The 24789-nt window shown below is 43.8% G+C and overlaps 3 protein-coding genes across 4 annotated transcripts; 2 read left to right on the forward strand and 1 right to left on the reverse strand.

Annotated features, from left to right (window-relative positions):
- Positions 1–4805: 4805 nt before the first annotated feature.
- Positions 4806–8789, forward strand: LOC310927201 (dual specificity protein kinase CLK1-like). 2 transcript variants are annotated; one of them, XM_083889494.1, is made up of 11 exons: positions 4806–4910; positions 5654–5751; positions 5835–5991; positions 6094–6160; positions 6244–6357; positions 7200–7366; positions 7446–7655; positions 7734–7816; positions 7902–7981; positions 8076–8166; positions 8244–8789. In XM_083889494.1, the coding sequence occupies exons 1-11, from the start codon at positions 4871–4873 to the stop codon at positions 8406–8408; spliced, it is 1272 nt and encodes a 423-aa protein (XP_083745620.1). In that variant the 5' UTR covers positions 4806–4870; the 3' UTR covers positions 8409–8789. The 2 variants fall into 2 exon arrangements, with proteins under 2 accessions (XP_083745620.1, XP_083745621.1); XM_083889495.1 differs by having other exon boundaries at positions 8247–8789.
- A 1533-nt stretch (positions 8790–10322) lies between these two features.
- Positions 10323–12482, reverse strand: gpr119 (G protein-coupled receptor 119; the record flags this gene model as incomplete). Its single annotated transcript, XM_083889678.1, has 2 exons — positions 12026–12482; positions 10323–11005 (listed from the first exon to the last, which is right to left on the reverse strand). The coding sequence occupies exons 1-2, from the start codon at positions 12471–12473 to the stop codon at positions 10323–10325; spliced, it is 1131 nt and encodes a 376-aa protein (XP_083745804.1). The 5' UTR covers positions 12474–12482.
- A 1945-nt stretch (positions 12483–14427) lies between these two features.
- Positions 14428–21557, forward strand: slc25a14 (solute carrier family 25 member 14). Its single transcript, XM_083889214.1, has 8 exons — positions 14428–15295; positions 16449–16587; positions 16675–16769; positions 17394–17479; positions 18021–18116; positions 18219–18343; positions 18442–18655; positions 19407–21557. Exons 1-8 carry the CDS (start codon positions 15112–15114, stop codon positions 19446–19448), a joined length of 981 nt encoding a protein of 326 aa, XP_083745340.1. The 5' UTR covers positions 14428–15111; the 3' UTR covers positions 19449–21557.
- Positions 21558–24789: the final 3232 nt, after the last annotated feature.

Genomic DNA, 24789 nt, shown 5'->3' on the forward strand with positions numbered 1-24789 from the left:
ATATAACCACACGTCAAAAAATGTCTATGTGACGTCAATGTACAGTCAAGTTAAAGGTCGCTTCCTGTTTCAGATGGCCAACTTCCTGTTGGGTTGAGTTCATAGCTCACAATTCACCAAAATTCAGATGGTTGCCGTGGCCACGCCCTTTCGAATCTCTGAGACCTTTGTTTACGAAACGTGCAAATCGCCAAGATGGATGCCAAATTCCAAAATGGCCGACTTGAGCCCATGGTCCCGCTAGTCTTTGGCTGTGACATGTTCCCGCCAAGTTTCATGAAATTCAGTGCAACTCAATTTTGACTTGCTTTTCACCTTAGGGGGCGCTATCAAAAATGACCGCAATTCAGCGGCGAACGGTCAAAAAACGATTCCCGATGTTTGTCGGCTCTTTTGAATCTGCGAGGCCTTTGGGCTAACATTTCGTCTCTGATGTGTCTCGTACAAATTGACGCATTTTTCTAGTCGGTACAATTAATTGAGTTGAGGCCGTTTCCATCAAGATACGTGAAATTTGGGCACATTTTGTATATTTACCACGAAACAGGAAGTGCCCTGTATCTTGCCCATGCGTGGACCGATCTGCTTGAGAGTTCACACATGAGACAAGACACCCGAACCGAGAACATCAGCACATTAAAACTGTGTAGTGGGTGTAGCGCTACCTACTGCGATATGTGGAATTACAAATCCCACTTTCACCAAAGTTTTTTGTTTTTGTTGATTTTGGTTGCGGAAAAAATAGGAACAATACTCCCAGGAAAGTAAAAGTAAACGGCTGGCGGGGAGGATTTGTCCCGTTGCAGAATTGGAACGATACGCTGGTTGTTAAACGTGACACTTCGTCGTCAAAGCCTTCAGTAAAAATAACGTCCTCGTGCCAAACCTGCCGCCGCCTCACGTGTGTCATTGAAGGAGTTAAAGACGTCATGTCCATGTTCATCTGATCTATGGCTGTAAATCCTCATATTTAATTGTGTTTTTGGATCCATTTTAAACTGAGACTGAATGTAAACACCGGCATGATGAGAGTAGATTTACAGAACATACTGTCAGAGTCAGGCGTTATCTGCTGCAGCTGCTGCTGCCAGGTCGACGTGACCTTTAACCTTTCCGCAGGTGGAAGATAATATTGTCTACAGCCGTGTCCTCTGCTCGCGTAGCTTCATGTGTCAAAAAAGAAAACATGTCCCAGCAACTCACTCTCCCACACCAAACCCCATAGGGAAAATCAGTGATTTTAGCTCGCGGGGGACACAGGAGCTGCTGGTCTACTGCTGCCTCGTGTGGTCACTTTGTGTCACTGAGGTCAATCTGAATGGAGGATTTCAAAAGCCGAATTGACAAAATAAGACATTTGAAGTTAGTGATGGAGGCAGCAGGGGATCAACAACTCGCTGACTACGACACGGGAATGTCCCCGTCTTGGTTTTCTGGGGGACATCATGTTTTATAGCAGCAGCAGCAGCAGGAGGAAGAGGCTGCCAGTGTTTGCCTTCCCCTGGTGGAAGGGAGGGAGGAAAGGGGGCGGGACGTCGTCGTTTAAACCCAGCAGCAGGAGCCTCAAAGTTCCAGAAAAGCATCAGAGCAGAGCAGCAGAGGACATCGCAACGACAAGGTAAGCACAAGAACTGGATTTATGTGACGATATTTGCTGTTATTTACTGTCTATGTGTCTTAAAAATACTGTAAACACTTCAAAAAGTGCCTGAAAAGTTCAAAATATTATCAAATTTTTGACACAAACTCTATTTGTACATGATCCAATCGTACATAAAAACATAATTTAGGTTTTTAAGATTCAACACAAGAAAAACACACAAAAAATTCATTGAATAGAAAGGATGACAATAAAATTATTGTAAAATAATCATGTGAAATCAAATTGAAAATCTTCTATTTTGACATATTTCACGAGTATTCAATTTACATTGAATATTTCTTTTTTTTGCACATTATGACCAGAACAAATCCCTTCTGTTGCGTAAACTTTACCCGGTAATAAATTGCAATCTTCTGAATCGGATAAAGTAAACTGAGTAAGTAAAATTAAAAATAACTTTTACGACCCTGAAAAGTCTTCCCCTAAACTTAAAGTAAGTATCCAGTATCATCGGCGTACAGGTTTACATATACAATCATTTATTTCTTTATACCGACTGGTGTTGCTAACAATTTTCTTCCGACGTCTTTGCTGTAAACGCGTCAAAAAATATCGTTTCGGTGATATATCGTCGTCTGTCTTATACAATAATCTATGCAGCGATGTTTTAAGTAACAAAATAAGGCGCTGATAAGAATTGTTGTATCGCGATTATTATGGGTATCGTGTATCGTGAGGTAACCTATGATTCGCACCCCCTAGTGGTGACCTCTGGATTTGAGTGCGATACAATGTTTTTATGAATGAATGAATGAGTGAATCCCAGCTTCATTTCCGTGCACGCCGCGGTGCATGAGCGCGATTCCAGTCTGACTGACGATCGGTTTACAGACTAATGCTAGATTTCAGATGAAGTGCTAAACCACAAGTGAGAGGCCGGCGATAATCCCCCCGTCACTTAGAGCCATCACTCATGTATTTCAGCCATCCGGATCGAATGAAACCGTATTAACCAGCTGTCAAAGGGTGAAATTATTAGCCGGGGTTTAAAGACAGGCGGGTTCAAGTTTATCGTCACATTTAGCCTCTTTTCCTTGAGGAGAAACCAATAAATATTCAGTAAAATGTTGATATGTGTAGATTTTCACTTCACCTCACAGTTTAAATAGATTTTTCCAACAGGAAACTGAAGTTTATAAACCGCTCACTCACCGTCACCAACACCCAATTGAGAAAATCGGTGATTTTAGCTCACAGGGACACAGGAGCTGCTGGTCTACTGCTGCCTCGTGTGGTCACTTTGTGTCACTGAGGTCAATATAAATGAGTAATTTCAAAACTGAACTTAGTGACGGAGGCAGAAGTGGATCAACAACTCCTGTGTGCTGTGATGTTAAATCGTTGATTTTCTATGGAGTTTGGTGCAGGGAGAGTGAGACTCGAAAAGACGGCAAAAACGATATCGATATCACTCGCTCGCGCTCACCCTGTTAGTACCTCGTTGTGCTCTTGATATGCAGAGAGAAACATCTTGACGCCGCTGGCACAGACCTGCGATCAGTGAGTGTTAGAGGATCTTAAGTGTGTGACAATCTTCAGTGACGATTTACGCTCAGCTGAGATACGCGTCTATTCCTGGACCTGCTCTGGAACGACGAGCACTCGCTCGTTCACACGCTCGGCTAAAAAAAGAACGAGTGTAAATACTTTAAATTTAGAAAGAAAAGAACCTGAGTGTTCTCTCCTTCCACGGTTCTCAAACTGTGGTGCGTGTACCATCAGTGGTCAATTAGAAATACTGTTCTACTGCAATACTGAGGAGTTCTGACTTTGAATTTTTCAATCACAAAATCTACTCATAGTTCCAAATCTACTTATATCCCAAAATCTACTTATATTTCCAAAATCTATGTAAAGCTCAAAAATATACTTTTAATTCCAAATTCTACTTATAATCCCAAAATCTACTTAAAGTTCAAAAATATACTTATAATTCCAAATTCTACTAATAATCCCTTAATCTATTTAAAGTTCCAAAATCTATTTATAATTCCAAAATATATGTAAAGTTAAAAAATATACTTATAATTCCAAATTCTATGTAAAGCTCAAAAATATACTTATAATTCCAAATTCCACTTATAATCCCAAAATCTACTTAAAGTTCCAAAATATACTTAAAGTTCCAAAATATACTTAAAGTTCCAAAATCTATGTAAAGCTCAAAAATAATTTAACTTATAATCCCAAAATCTCCTTAAAGTTCCAAAATATACTTATAATTCCAAAGTCTATGTAAATTTCAAATATATACTTATAATTCAAAATTTTACTGATAATCCCTTAATCTACGTAAAGTTCCAAAATCTATGTAAAGTTCAAAAATATACTTATAATTCCAAATTCTACTGATAATCCCTTAATCTACTTAAAATTCCAAAATCTACTTAAAGTTTCAAAATCTTAGTGTTTGTCTCTATAATCCTGGGTTATTTATAATCTGACATGTTCCCCTTCACCTCTACACCTCAGTTAAGTCTCAGTAAAGGATTATAATGACAGATTATCATTTAAAGTATGAACTTGTAAAGTCAGGAGTCGTCGTTCTCGTTTCAGCGGACGTGGAGCGACAGGAAGGTGATGAAAAGATAGAAAAATAACACGTGACACAGGACGGGCATGTCCACTATTTGTGGACGGGGGGGGGGGGGCAGAGACGGAGTGTCGAGCTGAGAGGACATGAAGACATGGCATGAAGACAAGGAGGTGTGGTGGCTGCCGTCCAGGGAATGCGTCCTTGCGCCTGTGAGCACAAACTGTGAAGTCGTGGACGAGCTGTCGTCGACGTCTTGGTGACGAGTGGAGAAAATCTCATTGGGCTCCGACGACCACCACAAAAAACAACAACAAAACCCCCTTGATAATCTCAACTCTGTCTTCTCCGCAGCACATTCCTTCACGGTCTACCCTCCCTGCAGTTATTTTCAGCTAATCCTATAGATTACCGGCCAGCTGACGCCCCAAAAATATGTCGGAATCTTAATTTATCCGAGTCATGGAAATACCCGTGACTATGAGTCGGCAACAAAAACATGATTTAATCTCACAAAGATGTAAATAATGCACAAAACTGAGTAAAATGTGTTGAATTTCTTAATTGGAATTGGAAAAGTACATGTACATACATATGTATGTATGTGTATATATGTATATATATGTACATCTACATATATTTCTGTCTTTGTTTCAGAAGAAGAAGACAGTTGCATGATGGGAATCGACGATAACGACCGTGGTTCCCGGAGAGGTAACGCAGTTTTTTTTTGTATTATTATTTTTAATGTTGAATTGATTTCGACGTGATGGTTTCATGTTCTTCACTCATTCTCGTGAACATAACATCTAAAAAACGCCATGAAGGATGAGAAACCTTTATTTAGTCTCAAAGATGAGCTGATTGGAGTTGTTCTCTCGTTGTAGAAATACTATTCTTCTGCAATACTGAGGAGTTCTGACTTTGAATTTTTGAATTCCGAAATCTACCTAAGGTTTCAAAATCTACTTAAAGTTTCAAAATCTACTTAAGCTTCCAAAATATACTTATAGTTCCAAATCAAAGATTCAAAATCGACTTGTAGTTCCAAAATCTACTTAGAATTCCAAAATGTATTTAGAGTTCCAAAATCTACATTTTGTTCCAAATTGATTTATAATTCCAAAATCTACTTATAGTTCCAAAATATACTTATCGTTCCAAAATATACTTATAATTACAAAATCTACTTAGAATTCTAAAATGTATTTATAGTTCCAAAATCTACATTTTGTTCCAAATTTACTTATAATTACAAAATCTACTGATAATTCCAAAAATCTATTTCAAGTTCCAAAATCTACTTAAATTTCCAAAATCTAATTATAATACGTAAAGTTAAAAAATCTACTTAAAATCTAATGTTAATACGTAAAGTTCCAAAATCTACTTAAAGTTCCAAAATCTACTTATAATACTTACAGACTGAATTGTCTGTTTCTGTCTCTCTCCGGCAGACGCCGACGACTCCAAACCTGACGTCTTCTGCACTGAAGACAGGACGGGAAGCTTCAATCTGAGCGAACCCTGCACCTCCTCAGAAACAGAAACCTCAGTACGACGCTCTTCTTCTTCTTCTTCTTCTTCTACTCACACTGTCGTGTTATCGTTCTGTCTAAACGTCTTGCCCTCTGTCAGGAGAACTCGCTCCGCCTTGAGTCGGCACCTCTTGGCAGCGACAGCGTCGTGGGTGTTGACGATGATGGAGGAGGGAGGAGCGACGAGGCAGCGGGCTGCGAGGACGACGAAGAGGGACACCTGGTCTACCACGCCGGCCTCGTGATGAAACACAGATGTACTCAACAGCTTTACCTTGATCTTTCTTACTTACTTACTTAAGTCCGGGTTCAGGCGCAGCTGCCGCTGCCTGACTGCGATGTTTGTCTCTTGTTTCCAGACGAGGTGGTTTCTTCACTGGGAGCCGGAGCTTTTGCGAAAGTGGTGAAGTGCATCGACAGAGAAACGTGAGTGAGTCGCTGTGTGAACAAGAGAGGGCGCACTTTTGTGTTGTTATAACCTTTTCTGAATGTGTGTGTGTGTGTGACAGAGGCGAGCGCGTCGCCGTGAAGATCGTGAGGAACATCGATTGTTTCCGTGAAGCGGCGAGGACCGAGATCGCAGTGTTGGAGGAGATCAACGCCCTGGATGACGACAACAGATTGTAAGTTTGGCTGTGGATGAGGAGTGTAACGCTGTGACCATGCATCACCAGTAGGAGGCGCCAAAGCACCTTGATAGTGCTTAAAGGCATCTGGTATACACTACTTCCGTGCACTTTTGGCACGCATGGCATGTGGCGGACTGGTTATAGTCGTCAGGGTCCTGTAGTATCCCACTTCACCATTGGGTGGCGGTACAAGTCTGGACGCAGGTAATGTACCAAAGAAGAAGAAGGGAACGATGCTGCAGCTTTAGCGGACACGTCTGGTTCGAGCGGCTCACAACTGAAAGGACCAGGTCGGGCAGGGGAGTCGGGGTGTTAGCCGGTTTGAGGGTCGCCCGGCTCTAGGCCCGGATGACGATCCTTGGCGACTACTTCTTTGGTCAAAATGATTTTTCTGCTTGCTTACACTCCACCTACTGGTTCCGAAGTTCAATTCGCGCATCGTGCTTTCAACGTGCACTCAACGTTCTCTTTGCCCACGGTTCCAAAATCGTTGGGTATCCCAGGGCCTTTAGGAGTCGACAATAGTCGGAATTCAGCGTACAGCAAATTTTTCTGTCCCGCCGGGCACACCTTTGTGAGTTTATTTTGGATTAGAACTGCTTACATACTGTGATACTTTCGCATGAGGAAACGCCTGTAGTTGTTGGTTTCACTCCGGTAAATCCTGGCCTGGCCTCAGTACGAGCTAGCAAGTCGTCAAGTTAGCTACTTGTCTTAATTAGTTTGGAAACAGCCAAAGTTTGCCAAGTCTGTAGCCTGTCAAGCGACAGCCGGATGTTTTATTCCGTTTCATTTACAGTTTGTGGTTCTCTTCCTGTCTCTTCCCCACCGGGCAGCGCTTGCGTGCGGATGCTGGACCGCTTCGACCACAAGGGTCACGTCTGCATCGTTTTCGAGCTGCTCGGCCTCACCACCTTCGAGATCCTGCGGCGGAACCGCTTCAGGCCGTACGCCGTGGAGCAGATCCGTCACATGGCCTTCCAGATCTTCAGAGCCGTCTGCTGTGAGTCACGCGACAACAACCCTGACCTCAGTCTAGCTTGATTTTAGTCGGGCTAACTTGACTATATTTCGTCTTACAGTCCTGCATCGTAACAAGCTAACACACACAGACTTAAAGCCAGAAAACATCCTGTTTGTGAGCACCGACCATGACTGCGGCGACATCGACCAAAAGGTACTGAGGAATCCGGATGTGAAGGTGGTGGATTTTGGCACGGCCACGTTTGACCACGAACATCACGAGTCTGTGGTGTCCACGCGACACTACCGAGCTCCGGAGGTCATACTGGGTACGGACGCACACACACACACACACACACACACACACACACACACGTTTTCATGTGTAACCGTGTGTTTATGCTCAGATCTCGGGTGGAACCAGTCATGCGACGTTTGGAGTCTGGGCTGCGTTCTCATGGAGTTTTACTTGGGACGCACGCTCTTCCCGGTAGGTGTTAGCACACGCACACGCACATACAGCAAGTGAGAAAGTGGGAAACAGATAGAGATGGATCTACTTCCTGTCCTTTCAGACCCACAACAGTAAAGAACATCTGGCCATGATGGAGAAAGTCCTCGGACCGATTCCATCGCACCTGCTGAAACAGACCAGGTAACCACACACAAATCAGCCTTTGGCTCCTCCCACCGCAGCACCCTGAACAAATGGATTCAGTCATGTAAGAATGTTTCTGTGTTGTGTTTAGAAAGCAGCATTACGTGCGCAACGAGCGCCTGAACTGGGACGAGAGGAGCGCGTCCGACGACTACATCGGCAAACACTGCACACCCCTGACGGTACGCTAGCAGACGCGACGCACACGCGCGCTGATGATGACAGCAGATTAACGGTTATGAATGTCCCCGTCTCTCAGCAGTGCATGGAGAGGAAGAGCGAGGAGGAGCGGCAGCTGTTGGACCTGGTCGCCTGCATGCTGGAGTACGACGTGTGCCGCCGCATCACCCTGGAGGAGGCGCTGTGGCACCCGTTCTTCATCGCCGTGCGAGCGCACAAGCAGAAGTTGCCGCATTTTCCTTGAACGAGGCCGATGGCCGCGTGTGTCCCCTCCGTCCTCAAACTTCAAATGCTGTGTTTCCATGATGGTTCGGACCGGTTTGGAACGGTAAAGTCCTGGGTCAGGCTTTCGTTTTTGACGTAGAACAGTGCGGGTTGCGGGCTGGGCCCGATGGCGGAGTAGTGTGACGTCGCACTGGGAACAACGAACGACGACGAGGAACGAAGACGCAGAAAGCAACACAAAGTTTTCTCTATGGAGTTTGGTGTAAAGGTCAGGGAACGTACGACGACGATATCGCAGACTTCTTCGGGAACCCACTTTCTTTTGTTGACACAGCTGGATCTACTTGTGTATATTTCGCATCTACCTCAAATCTTTGACGTGTATTATCGTGAATTGATAATTAATAAAAAAAAGTTGCATTTCGGGGGAATCCTCATTCTCGTTTGCAACCCCAGTTACAGATAATTTGATTATTACATTTGGCCATTATTTTTTTTTTACTAACTTTGCTTTCGTACACTGAAGCATAAATGACAAATGTGCTTATACTTTCAGTGTAAATTGGATGTAAAACACTCAAAGTAGGGGCCAGTGAGCATCTCAAGGGCAATGGGATCTTAAAAAACAAAACAAAAACGCAATATTCCATCATAATATCACAATAAAGATGATACATGATATTTAACTGAATTCCAAAGATCTGGAGTGATGTAAACTTTGTAATTAAAACGCCAAACAAGCTTGTGATTTAATGTTGAATGTGTTACAGTTAATAACAAAGAATAACATAAAAACGACAGAGCTGAGCTTTAATGTTACAAATCCACAGCCCTTTCTTAAAAAAAAACAAAAAAAAAACTTGAAAGACAAGAAAGTAAAAGATAAATTTCTGTATGAAAAGCACTAACCTCACATAACACACGAGAAAACAACCAAAGGTGGACGACCCCTTGCTCCCGCTCCGCTAATTGCGCTTAATCTCTCATGCTAAAGTAAATGTTAGCCGTTTAATTCCACCTGTACACGTCTTTGTTGATATAGACCGCTGACACGTGAAAGTGGCCGACATTTATCAAGATTCAAGCAGCCGAGGAAGTTTCCATGAGTGAATAAATGACGCGGCTGTAAAATATTACACGGGCAGATAAGGCGCGCCTCAGATAAGCGGCGGGCTCGCCTGCGTCCTGAAAAACATCAGCTCAGTTGCTGCTCAGTCACACGGACGCAATAAAGCAGGAGGAGGCAGAGTGAATCTGAGGGACGAATCACGCACGGGTCATGATATAATGTTGTTGGGGAAAAAGGTTGTTGGTTTTATTTTTGAAAAAGATGCATCAGCCGAGCCTCTGTGGACAGCAGAATCTGTATGACTCCATGCTAGGACTCAAGCTAGCTGGTCTAAAGCTACAACAAATGTACTCTGGTACGGTCTTGGTCCCTCTGCGTTTGCTAATTACGCAGAAAGTCTTTTTACCCAATCACAGACTTTTTTTTTTTTTAGACAGAAATAGTTTTCACGCGGCGTTTCAGTCCAGGTTTAAAAACGCTAAACAGCACAGAGTCTGCACTATATTCTTAGCCAGCGCTGATATCGTTAACTCGGCTATCCTTGAGCTGCTTTATTTGACCGCTGATTTCGGAGCCGCCCATCTGTCTGGGTCTGTTCTGTCCAGCAGAAGTACTGTTCCCATCCACAAGTGGGCAAGCAGCAAGTCATTACCCTAACTCAGAATTGAACACGGGGCCTTTGGTTATTCTGTCTTTGCTTTGCTGATATGAAAATGTAGGTCTAGGAATAGGATGATGGATGATGCTTCAGAACTCCCACCTCAATGTCTCCTCCCACTATCTGTGCGAATCAAGTTTGACGTAAAGATGGACAAAATCAGAAAGAAACAGCAGGAGAAAGGACAGCATGTGAAACTCTTTCTTTCATGATCTGGTCGTAGCAGACGCTGCCACAGTCTGAGTGTCGTGGCTGCAGGTAATTGGCTGCAACAATGCCGGGATAATGGCGTCTCCGCCACCAGCAGCGTCCTGATCCTGCGGTGGAGTCCGAGGGTCATACCGTCCTGAAACACCCGGCGGTATGGCCGCCGCCGACCTGTCTGAGCAGCAGCTAAACATGGCCGCTAACTGCAGCCGCACCTCCCTTTGCCAAAAGGCGTACACTAGGGGGTTGATGAGGGAGTTGGATAGTCCGAGCAGCCAGAGATAATTCTCCAACACGTGGGTGAGTTGGCAGCTTTTGCACAGCAGGTGCACGATGCACGTGAGAAAGAAGGGGCACCAGAGCACCAAGAAGCAGCCCACAAGCACCGCCACCATCTTCAGGGCCTTGACGTGACTCCAGTAACCACAGCGGAGCTGATGCTGCTGATCGCGTTGTTGGTCGCCACGGTGCGCCGCCGTCCTGGAACCCGCTTGCCGCGCCTGCCGGATTTGCCGCTGGTGGCCGCGGGCGATCTTCAGGATGTCCAAGTAGATGTAGACGAAAACGGAGAGCACGGGGAAGAAGCACACGCTGAACAAGACGATGACGCCCTCGCCGTGGATGACGGAGAAGAAGGCGCAGAAGCCGTCGTAGCCCTCGGACTGCAGCTGCCACACCATCACTATCAAGCAAGAGGACATTGGTTACCCTTCGAGGATTCAGTTTCAGACACTCTGATTTTAAAGGAAACAAGTGATTATTATGTGGTTGCTCTCACAAAAACACAACAACAGCAAGACATTTGTAAGGACAGGGGTCCACAACAATGGGACCATACCTATGTTCCCCGGGTCCTATGTTCCCCGATTTGTATATGACCGGTGAACATAGGACCCTTTCTCTAACCCTAACCCTAACCCTAACCTTTTTCAAAAAAAGGGTCCCATGTTCCCCTGTCACATACAAAGTGGGGAACATAGGACATTTTTTGGGAAAAACGGGGAACATAGGACCCGGGGAACATAGGTACAACCCCGCCACTCCAGTTGTAGCTAGCAAGTTAGCCAGTAGTGTTAGATATCATCAAGAACTGCACTGACGAGTTGGAAGACCTATTTGAAAACAGCTCCCTGTGGCCTCAGGTCACCTGACGCTATGTTCAATTTATGTCAGAACTCGGAAGTCAGAAGTCGGTAAAAGTCGCAGCGTTTGTTTATGGTTTTGGTTATTGTTGTGGGGGTCGTACCTATGTTCCCCGGGGGACCCTTTTTTTGAAAAAGGGTAGGGTTAGGGTTAGGGTTAGAGATGTTTCCCGGTCACATACAAATCGGGGAACATAGGACCCGGGGGGCATGCCCGAAATAAACGATTCATTCATTCATTCATAGGTACGGTCCCGGAGTGGCTGAAGCTGATGTGAAGTCTCCTGGTCTACAGGTTTGGCAAAGCTGGACTATAGCCTACTGAGTCCTAATCCTTCTTCATCGAGAGTTTGCGCCGTATTTGCTTGCCATTGATCATCTATGGGATTTTTAGTGATGGCTGTTGATAGAGATTAGCCAGAACATGCTAGGTGTGGTGAAAAACACCCAAATGTAGATGTCCATCAACAGTAGCACCATTTTTCTTGAAACCCTAACCCTAACCTTAACATCCGATAAGTGAAGCCAAAATCAATCATTTGTAAATGTTGAAGTCTCACCTGGCATGAATCCCACCGTGAAGGCGCTAATCCACAGCGTCAGTAGGGACCCAACCGCCGTCCCCTTCCCGGAGAGCAGCGAGTACCGCAGCGGCATCTTGATGGCGGCGTATCGGTCCAGTGAGATCAGGAACATGGACATGATGGACGCCGTGCACGGTGACATCACAAACGCCATCCGCACCAAACAGCGGGTCTTCCCGTGCGCAGGGGGCGTGGCATTTGTGGGCGGCTGGTGGCGCTGGCTCTGAGGGACGCCGTCGCTGTTGAAGTCCTCTGTCGCCAGGCCAGTGATGGCCACGCCCACCAGGGCGTCGGCCAGCGCCAGGTTGAGGACGAAGCACCAGCTCTGGCTGCTCTTCTTCAGGAGCAGCTTGAGTAGAGCGGCCGCCACCAGCAGGTTCGTGGAGACGATGAGGCACGCGGCGACGCTCAGGATCACGCCCATCACCCGAGGCCTCACGTCGTCTTGGGCCGCCGAGTCGTCGCCGTCCATGCAGTCGGGAGTCATCCTCGCCGAGGACTCGCCGCTCACTTGTCCAGTCACGAATGACATGGTTTTTTTAATCAAAAAAACAGAAGAACTTTTCACTTTGAGATTCACGACACGTTTTGGAAGTTGCGTTGAAAAGACGATACTCGCTTAAAAGTCGGTGTTTTATCCATGACAGCCACCGACTATCGTAAATCATTGATTTTAAAAACAAAGTTGGTTGACTGAACAAAAAACACGTGATGTTAATTCAGACGCTCGTTACTTTCAGAGGTTTTTGTTGTTGTTTGTTCCTGCTCTTCGTCTCATCGCGGTGTCCAGTTAAATCCCAGCTTTACAAATGCAGGAGGAAATAAATTCTCAGCATTATCAGCAGCTCTCGTTCATCCCCTCCCTCCCCTATCTCTCTCTCTCTCTCTCTCTCTCTCTCTCTCTCTCTGTCACACACACACACAGGTTTGCACAGCTGTTCTTCTGAGGACACTGCGTTGACCTCCATCCAGTCAAGCCCTGAACTTAACCAGTTCCTCAGAAATGAGGTCCTGCCTCGTTAGGAACCAGGTTCAGATCTCCATGAGGACTACTGGTCCCGACACATAGAACAAAACACCCACACACACACAGTCTGGTTTCCATCACTTCAGAGGACATTAAACATGCACAGTTTGAGGTCATAGTCCGACTAAGACAAGCAATCGGACAACTTGCCGAGTAGGCATGCGGAGGAGAACATCTATTTATTGGCAGCGTGATTCTGACCTCTGCCTTGGTAGGTGGCGCTGTAGGACGCTACCGCAGTTTATACGTCGCCTACTTCTGGAAATGTTGGCGCCAAGTCCGACTCCAGTCCGACTAAGCGTGTACATGCAGGAGTAATCGGATTATGAATCCCGTTACTCTGGTATGTTAGTCCGACTAAGACTAGCTCTATTTTAAAACTAACGTTTCAAACGAATGTTTTTACATGCCATTAAGAAAACTGAATTATTGTATTAGTCTGACTAAAATCAGACTTTTAACATGCATGTAAACGCACATAATCGAGGCTGATGTGTCCTATTCCTAATGAACTCTACCAAACCGAACCATTCCACTCAGTGTTAACTTAGCTAGAAGATACAAATTATATTCCTTTTCACGTAAAAGCTATTCCATTTTCTGCAGTGAGGAACTTGCAGCTCCAGATGCTGTTTGTGTGCCGCGCAGACGTGAGTGGGCTGAGTTAAACTCTAACTCGGCTGCCGGGCTGACGTTCCTGCTCAGACGACATCTGCCATTTTCCACCAGCATACACACACACACACACACACATACATCTGGCTAATGACGCTCTCTCACTACACACACACACTCGGAAAACATCATCTGGCGTCACAACAGCTTCTCAAACTCATGTAGTATCTGATGCCACCTTTGGAGGGCGCTGACTTTTAGTCATAATGTGTAAATGTGAGAAAGCTGGTAGACGTTCACCAACGTCACCTCTGGAATCGGATGAGCTGTAATCTGAAAAGTATAAATTTATTAATTTACTGAAGTCATTTAAAGGCAGAAACAAAGTTTTTAGTGAGACAAATACTGTGATTGGTTTTTAACTAACTGCTTTTTCAGTCAAAACACATTTCATCCGTTAAAAAGAAAATGTTGTAAGCTTATTTTCGAAGCCGCCTTTGTTTCTTGTGATTTTTTGATACTCCTTCTTGCTAAATATTTAACAAATTAAATTGATTATTTTCCAATTGTTTTATTCTCATTTTACATGTTATGTAGATGTAAATATTCATATATTTCTGCATCGATAGAAAAAAACATGAGATGATACCGGAATATTACTATTTCCTGCGTGCAACAAAGAATTTTATTCTGAAGGTCTCTCGGCGGAAATCCTGTTCGTGTTACGTGTGGCGCTCTTGACGTCACGTTAGCTGACATGGCAAGCTAACAACGGAGGCGAAAGAAGTTCACCGCTCGTACTTTTTAAAAGTCGAGCCGCGAACATCCTTGCGGTCATGCCGACCGGAGTGAAGTAGCAGCTCGCGACAACGACGCCGACAACCACGGACACGCCGCGTCTGCGCTGAATGTAACGGTAACTAAACCAACTGCTAACCGGTCACCGCCCGCTCTGGCGCGGGTACTTGTTACTCAACTCAAGTGTTAGCCTTGTAGCCGCTAGCCTAGCACGGTCGATCTACCCCATTTGCGTACTGTTTTTTTTGTCATGAAAATGATTTAACTTGACATCGCTTGTATGTTTAATGGCACCTGATGACGAGTAGAGTTATTTGAAGTGTATTTATTCTGTCACTTGTTTATTTATTAGTCTCTTTACGTCTTCGTGACGCTGTGTTGCTGTCACTGTCACTCACGCTCTGTGCCGCCCCGCCTCCTCCCAACACCTCAGCCTATCCAGTCGTTGAACACGTTTGATTGACAGCACCCGCAGCCAATAGCAGGCCAGCAGCGGCTCCGCTGGCTCTCTCTCTGCGGCACAGCGGGCGTCTCTTTCCGGCGCAGAGTGCTGGGGATGCTGCTGTTGCTGAGGGAGCATCAGCGCCACTGAACTGTAGCATCACCATCACTCAGAGCTCAGATGTTTGACAACATGTTGTGTAGAGTGCGCTTGCATCACTGGGTTGACCTGTGTGTGGGCGGACTGCTCTTGTTTCTAGCGGGGCTGCAGCAGGTGGAAGCCGCAGCCGCCGCCGCGGACATGACCACCCTCAACTGGAAGCCCTTCATCTACGGAGGCATGGCCTCGATTGTCGCAGAATTCGGTACGTGATGCACCACGGCAACGCAGACGCGGATCGTCGCGTGGGTTTATACCGCATGACATGGTTTTATGGGCTGATATAATATGAATATAAAAAAAAGACGGATGATTCGTCTGTTTGGGCGGCCGTGATTTGCGTTTTCACTCTGCCGCACCAAAGTCCATAGAGAAAATCAGCGATTTTAGCATCACAGCACGCAGCAGCTGTTGGTCCACTGCTGCCTCCGTCACTGAGTTCGAATGTGTTATTTTGTGACTTCGGTGTTTGAACGGCTTCGTTCAGATTCACCTCAGTGACACACAGTGACCACACGAGGCAGCAGTGGACCAGCAGCAGACCAGCAGCTCCTGTGTCCAGGTGAGCTAAAAATGCTAAATTTTTCTATGGACTTTGGTGTGGGAGATTTTTTATTTTTTTATTTATTTCCCCATGCATTGATCTAAAGTCAAGTTTCAGATCTATATAGCGTTAAAGATGATGCTATTGAAATATTAAAGGTCCAGTGCATAAAAATTATGTGGAATAGTTTTCGTCTGTCAGAAATTGACAAAACTTTGATTTAAAATGTATATATATATACACACACACATATATATATGTGTGTATATGTATGTATATAAATCAATGTTTTGTCAATTTCTGCCATATATGTTTATATATATATATATATATATATATATATATATGTGTGTGTGTGTGTGTGTGTGTGTATATATATGTGTGTGTATATATATATATATACATATATGGCAGAAATTGACAAAACATTGATTTATATACATACATATACACACATATATATATATGTGTGTGTGTGTGTATATATATATATTTTAGTGTACAAAGTAGGGATGCATGGATTTTGCATAATATAATGCATGTAATGCATTGCATGTATAATGTATAATTTATTAATTTAGTCCGTTCTGTCATGATATGAACATAGTATTTTTCCGACTCGTGTCGTAGCAGATGTAGATATGCATTTACTTTATTTAGGGCACCAGCATACAAGTCAAGGAAGTAGCAGTCGATTTAGCCCACTGTTGAAGTCATGCAAAATCAACTTTTTTAAGCTCCAGACCAAATGTTTTGGCCATTATCCAGATGTCATGTGTGACATGATGATTATTATTATTATTTAATCCCACAGGGACATTTCCCATCGACTTGACGAAGACCCGGCTCCAGGTGCAGGGTCAGTCCCAGTACACCGAGGTGCGCTACAAAGGCATGTTCCACGCCCTCTTCCGGATCGGCAAAGAGGAGGGAATCCGGGCGCTGTATTCAGGGTATGGAACCACCTTAGACGAACCATCTGGGCAGCATGTTTTATAACTACTTTTGACAACAAAATACTAATGTGTAAATCCTGTCAGGATTTCCCCCGCTCTGCTGAGGCAAGCTTCGTACGGCACGATCAAGATCGGAACCTACAACTCTCTGAAGAGGCTGTTTGTCAGTCATCCTGAAGGTTCTCTCTCTCTTTCTCTCTTATAAACTCATCACATTGTAATGGTCTAAATTTAGCGCATCAGCCTGCAGCGGAGGAGACTCGGGGCGTTTGATTTACAGGCTTCAGTTACTTGGCGTCATCCACAGTCACCTGAAACCTTGACGACGACATGCACAGGCAGTCGGTCGATTCGTTAAGATCCATATTTTTCATGATTTAACACCTTTACGTCTTCATTCGCTGGCTTCAAACCCGTGAAGGGCATGAACTGCGAGAGATCAGGGCTGCAGCAGTGAATTGATGACAAACAGATGACTTAATTGAGCGTCCTCTTCTGTCTCATTGGGTTTTGGACGGCTGGTGTTGTCTGTGCTTCTGTTTACAGTGCAGATACAGAGTTGCAGCAACAGCAATTTGCATGAATTTGACGTCACACGCTGTGTGTTTTGACCCGCGTGGAAGCAGAGTGACTCATTTGCAAAGCTTAATAAGAGGCAAAAGAGCTTCAGGAAAGGAAGGAAAGAGAGTCTGCTTACATTCTCACACACAGCTACACTACAGAATCATTCAGTTTTAATGATTTCTTTCATTCTTGACATTTTACCACCATTTTTCTTCTTGTTTCTTCTTCTCCTGCGACAGACGAGACCATGATCATCAACGTCTTCTGCGGTGTCGTGTCCGGAGTCCTGTCCTCCTCGCTGGCCAACCCCACTGACGTCCTCAAGGTGATGAAAACAAATATAATATTGCCACCAGGGGGCGACTTCACTGGTTGCAAAAAGAACAGAAGGAAAAGAGCTTCGACTTGATTTATAATGTCAGTAAACATTTTCCTGAAGAGTTAAAGGTCTTAATCACTCGTTTCAGCTTTTCTTCAATAGAACCTTGAGTTTGAATTGAATAAACACGGCTGGAGCTGCAACTAACGATGATTTTCGTAATCGATTATTCCATTAAATGTCAGGAAAAAAAAAAAAACGTTGATCAGTGTTTGTCAAACCTGGAAATGACGATGTTCTCGAATGTCTTGTTTTGTCCACAAACCAAAATGATTAAATTTTAATGATTTCTTTGTTATGTAGAGAAAATATTTACATTTTAAGAAGCTATGAAAAAAGCTTTGAACTGATTACTCGATTATCAAAATAGTTGATGATTCATTTAGTAATCGAGTAATAATCGATTAATCACCGTAAGACCATTTTTCAAATACAGATTCAGGGGTTGAAGTGTTATTTTATGAGTGTTTCTCCATGTGTGTTTCAGATCAGAATGCAGGCCCAGGGCAGTTTGCTCCAAGGCAGCATGATGTCCAACTTCTACAACATCTACCAGACAGAAGGCACCAGAGGGCTGTGGAGAGTGAGTTGCTAAAAAAAAAAGACCTGGTCATCTGGCGACACCTTGTGGTGTCAAGTTTCCTGCTCACTTGTTTTCAACCTCCTCCTCCATCCTCCTCTTTAGGGTGTCATTCCCACAGCACAGCGAGCCGCCATCGTGGTCGGGGTTGAACTCCCCGTCTACGACATCACCAAGAAGCACCTGCTTAGCTCGGGCGCCATGGGCGACACCATCTTGACTCATTTCATGTATGTTTTTTTTTTTTTTTTTTTGATTGATTGTGTTGTCAGTGGTGGTGACACCTTTTCAACTTTTCAATCTTTTCATCTGGTTTTTGATGTCGCAGTTCCAGTTTCACGTGCGGCCTGGCGGGGGCGCTGGCCTCCAACCCCGTCGACGTGGTGCGGACGCGGATGATGAACCAGCGCGTTCTGTCCGGAGGTCCCATGTACAAAGGAACGCTGGACGGCGTGATGCAGACGTGGAGGAACGAGGGCTTCTTCGCCCTCTACAAGGGCTTCTGGCCAAACTGGCTGCGACTGGGGCCCTGGAACATCATCGTATCCTTCAGAAACGACCGTCACAACAGAAAAGCTTTCATTTATTAACCCAATTCTTAGAATTTGAGTTATGTTCTATCTTTAAACCACAGTTTAACAACTAGGAAAGTCCATAAACGCGTTCAGGGATGTTCCCTTGTCTCAGATGTCAAGTTTCATGCAGATGGGACAATGTTAGGCTTTACTTCCTGTTTCAGGCTTTCGACTTCCTGTTGGGAGGTCATCTTTGACAGACGTGTTCAGGACGGGTCCCTGGTCTCGCGTATCGTGTTACGCGCAGATCGGTCAACGTTCGACAAAGTTAGTGGGCACTTCCTGTTTAAAATGGCCGACTTCCTGTTGCGGCAATGGCATGGTGACAAAAAACTGAATAATTTCCACATACACATACATGGGAAACCCAGCCCACTTTATAACCTCACAGTGTTTGGCATACCTTAACGTAGAGACCTCAAACTTCATATGTGAGACCAGAGACCTGTCCCGAACATGTCTGCAAAAGATGACCTCCCGACAGGAAGTGGAAGGCCCAAAACAGGAAGTTAAATGTAACTTACATAGCCATATGGTTACTCGAAACACTTGGAAAAGTCATAGCACACGATTTCCGATCAAACCACACGTTTTGATATGAGTATTTTATAAAATAATAACGCATTACCTAAACATTAATACATCAAAATATGTTTGTTTTCCAAATTTGAAATGACCTCAGAAGTTGTTTTTTTCCCTCAACGCTCCCCTCCCTCAGTTCTTCATCACCTTCGAGCAGCTGAAGAAACTCCCGTTTTAAAGCTTGAGCAGGACTGCGGCTCGACTGTGTCAGGGACGAGTGGAGCGGCGCCACCTGGAGTCTCCACACCAGTATTTTCATTCGCGAGAATCCACACAGCACAGTGTCAGTCGTTTTGCCCAAACCTTACACTTCATTTCTGCTTTTCTAAGGTTTTATTTATTGTCACCGGTCCCTCCCACATCCATCCCCACCCCCAGGCAGCTAAATGTTTGCTTCTTGCTGAGGACTCTGAGAGTTTGACAGACTTGGGGAAAAGTGATTATCTCCCGGGACAGAAGTCACGTCTGTGGATTCGGGTGAGTGGAGCCTACGGTTAGAGAAGATAGTGATTTGTTCTTATTCAAATCTGCATTTTAAAAAAGAACAAAAAAAACGTGGGAAATGTATTTGTTTTAGGCGCGACTGCAGAAAACTGAACCCCAAGTTTTCTGCATCTGCAGAAATCTGCAAGTAATATACTGAAATGTGACATCAACAGACGGGACATGAGAATCAAAGCGAACGATGCCAAACTGTAGATTGGTTAAAAAAGACGGTTAAAAATCACTGAAAACATGAAGTGTTAAATCTCCAATGTTTAGCAAAGAACGACAAGTCGACCTGAGAAGTGCTAGAAGAACCGTATTATGGAAAAGTGGTGGAGATAGAGGTCGGATTGGCGCTATTGCAGCAGCAGAACCAAAGCCTCCTTTTTTCCCCCGTCTTACTCATATTTATCTATTATTTATTGAACTTTTTAATCAGTAATAGTCGCAGGCGAACCCAAAACACAGCCTCTTTCAATTTTATCCTATTTATTTTTGCGTTTTTTGTATGTGATCAGAGTACATGACTGCATAAAAAAGCATTGCGTGCTCTACTTTGCATGATTTATTTATTTCTGTCCATTTCATTTACTTTTTTGTTTTTGCACAAAAACAAACAAACGTGTTACCAGCAAAATCATAATTCAAGTTTCGTCCCCCGTGTTTTAAGACGCGAGTAAAACGTCTTCAAATGTCTGTTACATTTGTTTATGTGAAAACATCAGGCCAGAACAGCAGGGGGCAGCGTTTCAACTAAAGTCCTGTTGTTTTACTCAGAGTGGACATTTCTGCTCTCGGAAAGACGTCGGTAAAGTTTTAGTTTCCCACGTAGCGCTGCCTCCTCTACAGATTGTCAATAAATCAATTTTATAAACCGCTGCTTTGCGACTTCCTGAGTCATAGATTTATTTATATTGATGTTAAAATGAGTAAATTTGTTTGTCGGAGCTTATAAAAAGACTCTCTTCTACTTTAAATTGATTATACACTTCCACAAAGGTATTTATGTTTATATTTCGCCAATAAAACGATCCTCAATGTTGCACCGGGGACCTTTTTTTAACGTCCTAAGTTACGTTACGAGTTCACACTGAATCCACTTAAGATTCTGATGCTGCTTTTTTTGTGTTTATTTGTTTGTTTTGTTCTCGACTCCCTTCGCTTTTCTTTCCGCGATCAAACCTAGCTTCCTACAGTGGGAATTTAACCGACTGAAGACTGAAGTCAAACCACGATAAAATTAAATGAAACTTCAAAAAAATAAAGTGACATTGCTGTGAATAAGCCCCCGTTATAAATAGCGGATAAGCTTCCTGAAGGTTTAACAGCATTGTATTGGGTTCTTTGTGCTGTGATTTGTGTTTATCAGAGAGACTGGTTGATGGAAATTAAGATATTCTCACGTGTGTGTGTGTGTTGCTATTATATAAGTGGTGATTATTTGGTGCTTTTCTACTGTTTTACCTCAGAATTAGTTGAAACTTTCACTTTTCTTATTTTTTGTGTCCCCGCTGATACGGAGGCTTCAGTTCAGCCAAAGTTTGATTTTTCTTGATTTAAAAAAATACTTTCTAAGGTGGATTACTGAAGGATTGGATGTTTTTTTCTTGTTATCTCCTCCATGAATGATTTGCATTTTGGTGTCTGCTCCAGCTTTACCACGACTGTCAATCACCTGTAACTTGTATTTCTAAGGTTGGAGGTTTTTGGTCACTTTTGTTTTCTCTGACAGAATGAAGTTTATAAAAAAAAAAAACAACGTAATGTTCCCTTAAATTAAAAAAAGAAAAAAATGCTGTGATTCTTTCTGCATCCTGTATTTCTTTTCTGGGCTTCGATCGGAGTTGTGTTGACTTTTAATTCCAGAAGATGGCAGTAGTGCAGCATTGTGAAGTAAGAATGTTCTGCCTGTTCAGATTTATGCTTTTAGAATATTTTCTGTACGTGTTCTGCAAGTACGCCGCGTTCCCAAATGCATTGTCTGCAGGAAATGCAAAAACCAGGGTTGCTGGTTCCAGTCTGGGCTCTATGTCAACTGGAATTACTAGTGACACACATATCTCAAAACCATGAAGATGAGTGAGTGATATTCACGACAAAATAACAAAAATAGAAACTGAATGAAATTTTATTTAGGTTCTGCGACCTGGTCTGGCTTTCAGCCGCATCATGGGGATGATGTGTGGTCAACAAATTATCATTTTAGTATCATGATAAAGCATTATGTATAATTTTAAGTCCTTTTTACTGCCATTTTCTTTTACAATTTGTGTCTTACCTGCCTCTGAGCTGTGGGCAACTTATCGTGGAATCTCGTCCGACTTTGATCGGCACGTCGCCGCGGATTGAAGGTAGCACCGCGGGATCTTCCGCACTGCAAAAGAAGTGGAGACGAAGAACCGAGTAAAAAGAAAAATTTAAATTCCAACTCTGATCGACGCCATAAAATAACAGCAAAACGGAAGACGCCTAATGTCATCAATTAAAGAACTTATTGGCTAATTAACGAGCAAATAAACACTGATAGTTAACAAGGCATCTTGCTAGCTAGCTAGCTAATAGAACTGAAGCTGATATATATACTTTTATATTTATGTATTCATGCACGCAAGGGAAAATAATTGTGGGGATGCCGACTGACATTCAACAAGACAACTAGCCAGCTAGCTACCTCACTAACAGAAACTGGGGAACAGTATTTATGAATGACTATTAGGAATACATCATACCTGATGTTAACTGCCTTTCACCAACAAGCTAACCAACTAACTAACATCAAGATTAAATAGTTGTGGAAGATTGAATTAATAGGATTGCAACATTGCTGTCAGTCAACAAGACCCAGCTAACTAACAAATAGCTGAAAGGATAATTGAATTTATAGGAATGCAACATTAGAGATGCCAACTGATATTTAATGCAAGTCAACTAACTAGCTAGCCAGCGAACAACAAAAAAAGGAGAAATATTTATGGACAAGTCCACGACATTAAGAATGCTAGCTGTCATTAAACAACTAATCTTACTAACAGAAGGGGATGTTAAGTAGTCATGGATGGTTGAATTCATTGGTATGCAATGATCAGCTAACAAGCTCGCTAACTCAATCTCAGTCAGCAGAAGGGAAGGATACACAGTCATGGATGATGACGACTTTTATCTATGACAGAAAGGACATTTGTTCCTTCAGTCGTTGGATTTTTAAACCAGCTAATTTGAAGATTGTATGCGGCGTGATGAAGGACTTTAAGTTCTCAGTGTTTTACTGTTGCTGACACTGAGGTACGTATGTACATGCATCCGTTTGTTTTATTTATTGTATTTATTTCATGGTGTTAATTGGTGAACGGAGTACCGTCGTTGGCAAGCCAAATTTCCTCCTGGGAAGCAATAAAGACTTTGGTTCCAGCAAGTTTGGATGTTTATTCGCCAGTATTTCTTTGGACCCTGAAATGCTTTTGGGAAAGTGGGCCCAAATCTTTTTGGGTTGAAGATTTGCCAAGAGGTTAGTCATATTTCTCATATTCCTTGACGTGTCTTGGTTGTCACCTTTTCTTGTGTCTTGACGAGGCCTTTCCACGTTGCATCGAAAAGCCACTGGACATTTTCACCAACATTCGGCATGCATGGATCCGTGTAGTTCTCGCTCACTTCTTTGCTTCACTGCGGGTCGAACAAGACTAGAGCTCTTGCCCGGAAGACCAGTACAACTCCAACACCAAGAATGGTATTGTTCTTCCAAGCAGTCTTGGAATGGCTACGGAAGATTGAGAAGTTACCCATCAGTAGAAGCAGCCAAGATTGAAGAGGGATTGTAATGACTTTGAAACATATCTGCTCACAGTTGAAATGAACATGGTGACGGTGTGTCTCTTCTTAATCTGCGCCGTCAGGTGCCTCTTCAAAGCAACGATGAAAATACTGTTACCATGCTGTAATTCCTTCAGAAGCACAGTTGCTGGGTCGAATATTTGAGAAAGCTCACTGAACAGAGCCTTGTAAACATTTTTCCCCTCCTTCATGCTCACAGTGATGTCCCTGAACTTCATCTGTTGCAGGACCTTATGCGACAAGTTGAGGACAATCCTGTTGAAATCCACCTGACACATTGATGCTTGGGCCTTCTTCATGGTGTGCATTAGGAGCCCGGCAACCACCCAGAGAACCAGCGTGTACTTTCTAACCTCATGTTCTGACATACTTGCAGACTCAAAACTACTCGAGTCGCAAGAATGAGTTGCGCCTTCACATCGATGTGGGGGTCGCAAAGGATGCTGAACATCTGTGTCTGGTTGTAGCTGATCCTCAGCAGGAGGAGGTTGCGCACTGCACTGAAAATCTGCTTCAGGGTATGGCTGAATCTCTTCAAAGTCTTCCATGTCATCACCGCATTCTACGTCTTCAACCTCGTCGTGAGCCAGTTCCAAATCTGCAACGTCATTGTCGTCCTCTTCAAAACCTTCATTTACATTGCCATCCTCCTCAAAATCCACAACGTCCTCATCGTCGTACTCTTCGAAATTTTCACCATCATCGTCGCCTTCTCTGAAACCTTCACCGCCCTGTTCGAAATCTTCCATGTCATTGTAACCCTCTTCATCGTCCTCGTCGAAATCTTCAATGTCATTTTCGCCCTCTTCGAAATCCTCACCGTCGTCGTCCTCTTCAAAATCGTCAATGTCATTGTAGCTGTCTTCGAAGTCTTCGCCGTCATCGTAACTGTCTTCAAAATCTTCAACGTCATTTTCGTCCTCTTCGAAATCCTCGACGTCGTCATCCTCTTCAAAGTCCTCGACGTCATCCTCATCGAAATCCTCGACATCGTCCTCTTCGAAATCCTCGACATCGTCCTCTTCGAAATCCTCAGCGTCATCCTCCTCGAAATCCTCGACGTCGTCCTCATTTTCATCGCCGTACTCTTCGTCGTCGTCGACATCGTCAACAATATCATCGCCTCTGTCACCGTTATCGCCGCCTTCTTCTAAATCTGCGCCGTCGTCTTCTTCAAAATCCTCAACTTCGTTGCCCTCGTC

Source organism: Microchirus variegatus (genome assembly GCF_963457635.1).
Source record: "Microchirus variegatus genome assembly, chromosome: 5".
Lineage (NCBI taxonomy): Eukaryota > Metazoa > Chordata > Actinopteri > Pleuronectiformes > Soleidae > Microchirus > Microchirus variegatus.